General features: G+C 23.3%; 2 protein-coding genes across 2 annotated transcripts; both read right to left on the bottom strand.

Annotated features, from left to right (window-relative positions):
• Positions 1–131: 131 nt before the first annotated feature.
• Positions 132–1,604, bottom strand: ENU1_120220 (hypothetical protein; the record flags this gene model as incomplete). The annotated part of the gene is made up of 1 exon (XM_008859807.1): positions 132–1,604. The coding sequence occupies one exon, from the start codon at positions 1,602–1,604 to the stop codon at positions 132–134; it is 1,473 nt and encodes a 490-aa protein (XP_008858029.1).
• A 252-nt stretch (positions 1,605–1,856) lies between these two features.
• Positions 1,857–2,715, bottom strand: ENU1_120230 (heat shock transcription factor, putative; the record flags this gene model as incomplete). The annotated part of the gene is made up of 2 exons (XM_008859808.1): positions 1,857–2,246; positions 2,299–2,715. 2 exons carry the CDS (start codon positions 2,713–2,715, stop codon positions 1,857–1,859), a joined length of 807 nt encoding a protein of 268 aa, XP_008858030.1.
• Between the last annotated feature and the right edge of the window lie 376 nt (positions 2,716–3,091).

A 3,091-nucleotide genomic window follows, 5' to 3' on the forward strand; every position in this document is an offset into this window, starting at 1 on the left:
TAGCAGGAATAGATGAATAAAGAAGATAATTATTAAACTAGTTTCAAGTTGTTGCTTTTTTATTCAGAAGGAATGAAGAGGTATTCAATTAAATAAAAAATAAATGAATTGAAAATAAATAATTATTAAAATTATAAAGAAAGGTCATTTTCTTCATTTATATAAGCATTTAATATTTCTTGAATTAACGAAATGACTCTCGGGATTTTTATAGATTTCTTTTTAACTTCTAATAAAGAAGAATAAATTTGAGACGTATCTAAAATAGAAACAATAGATAATCCATCATCTGATCTTTTAACTAATACTCTTCTTAAAATTAATAAACTAAGACTTAATTGTTTCTTTGTTGTTTCATTAATACAATTACGAAGAGCAATAAAAAAAGTAAAATCATTATAATATTTTATTAATTCATCATCACCACATGCAATAAAGAAATTAATAAATGCTTTTATTGCTTCATTAGCAACAATTCCATTACTACAATTTACTAATGAATTAATAATTATTTTCATTGCATTAGTTTCATCTAAAAGAGAACAGTATTTAGTTCCATAAATTTTATCAACACATAAATTTTCAATTGCATAAAAACAAGCTTTTTGAAGTTTTAAATCATTATATAAAATAGCTTTTTGAGTAAGCCATTGAATTATTTCATTTTCATATAAAAAAGGAAAAATTATACTTTCAGAATCTTTATAAGATACAGCTCCAAGAATTATAACAAAAGAACAAGCATATTCTTTAAATAATTCATTTGAAGAAATAGAGGTAATAATTTTCCAAAGTTTAATAATAATATCTTTCATTTCATCCATAGAAATTAATTCATCTCTATCAAAATAATATCTAAATCCTATAAAACATGTATAAATAATTTGTTCATCATTTGATAATAATAATTTTTTAAAAATATTAATTACTATTTGTACAATTGAAAATGATATTAAAGGCTCACTACAAATAAGACTTCCAAGACAATCTGTACACGCTCGTATTATTTCTATTGACTTGGAAGTTTCTAATGTTTTTGAAATAAATCCTTTAAATCTTTCAAAACAATTATCTCTTAATTCTCCACCATCTGAAATAATATTATTTAATAATAATATCCCTTTTCTTTGAATTTCTTCATTTGGAGAATAATAAAGTATTTGCTCAAGAAGTGCAATAAAATTAATTGACCCTAAATTTTTTGTATATGTTGAGTCTAATGCTGTCCAATTTATTAGCACAGTTAATGTTTGTTGAACAATATTCTTATTTGGATGTGTTAATAAAATAAGTAAATCCTGAAGAACTGGAAGTGGATTACTATGACAAAAAACAAAAAGAGCATCAAGTATTGCTTTTTCGTTATTTTTTCTTTCAACGGCTTGAATTGCTGCTTGTTTTTGTTTTTCATTAAATCGGTAAATCTTCTTTTTTCTATCAACTGCACTTTCTTCAATTTCAGAAACAGTTAATCCTAATTGATCATCTTCAATAGTTCTTTTTAATGATAGTAAATTTTCCCTTTTCTTTTGTCTTAATGAAGATTGTGCTATTTCTCGATTTTTAAATGCTTGTTTAGCTGGGTTTTCTCGTATATTAGACATCCTTTTGTTATTTAATGAAATTGAAGTTTCTCTTTTTTTGTATTTATTTTGTTTTGTTTTATATAACAACAAATATCAATCTTCTTATTTTATTCGTTTTTAAGAGATAATCTTCTATAACACTCATTTACGTTTTCTTTTTCATTGAAGGTAAGTAGATATTAAAGATGAGTTAAAAGAAGAAAAGAAACAATAAAAATAACATACATTATAATAAATTGTTATAAAAAAATGAAGTTTAATAATACAAAATTAATGATGGTCATCAGTCCTTTGATTGTCATCAAAGCCTTGGTATCTTCTAACAAATTCATTTTGTTGAGTTTGTTGTTGTGGGAATTGATTTACTTGAAGTAACACTGGAAGAAACATTTCTATTTGGTCTAATCTATTTTTAAGATCAGACCATCTAACTAAATTGTTTTGTATTTCATGACGAACTTCTAATAAATCTTTTTCAATTCGAGTCATATCCATTCTTAAAGAGAACATTTTACAAACGTCATTATTTTCATTAGATTGATGAATTGAATTAGGGATAACTAATTTTTTATTTTTTTTTCTTTTAATTTTATCTAAGAATTCAGGTGCATCACGAATAAAAAATTCATGTTTAAAACAAATACCAGTTTTATATTCTAACTAATCAGTTAGTAAATTCAATCATTTAAAAAAAAACACAATAAATACAAACTTTATGAAACCCATAAATATTTAATTGACGAACAAAAGAAGAAATATTAGAATGTTTGAAATGATACGGTAATACTTCTTTTGCAAACTGAACAGGATCTGTTATAATAAATGCTTTCCCTTTATGTTCTTCACTCCAATGTATTAATGAATGATATTCAGGTGTATTAATAAGTGAATATAATTTACTAATAAATGGTGTACAATTATGTAATACATCAAATGCCATTGTTGGTTGTTTATCCTCATATTTATCTTCTTCTTTTTTTATTTCAAACGTTTTATCTATTGGTAATTCAGTTGAGTTAGAAACATATATTGTATTAGATATTTCTATTTTTGAATCAATGGGTTGTGTAAATGGATTATGTGTTTCATTACATTTAGATAACTGAATGAAGTTCTTATAGTCTGTCATATCTTCTTTTTGTATTTGAAAATTTAGTTTTGATAGTTCTTATAAATAGTATAAGTACTATTAATTATTCTTTTATTTATTTTGAGTAACTGTCTTTATTATTATCAATGAAAAAAAAAGAGCTAAAACAACTTTTCTTGTAGTGTAATATATTTTGTTTTATGACTTTATTTTCTTTAATGACTTAAAAAAATATTTTAACAAACATGAGAAAATATTAGAAAAATATGGGATAAAAAGGATATAAAAAAATAAAAAAGATTCATTAGAATGAAGAAAAAAATACAAAAAAAAAGAAAAAGTGAGAACTAGATAAGTTGAGCTGTCGTTGAGGATGTTCAAGAAAACGAAATTAATCAATATTGTACGTAATGAG

Source organism: Entamoeba nuttalli, assembly GCF_000257125.1.
Source record: "Entamoeba nuttalli P19 unplaced genomic scaffold asmbl_5114, whole genome shotgun sequence".
NCBI lineage: Eukaryota > Evosea > Mastigamoebida > Endamoebidae > Entamoeba > Entamoeba nuttalli.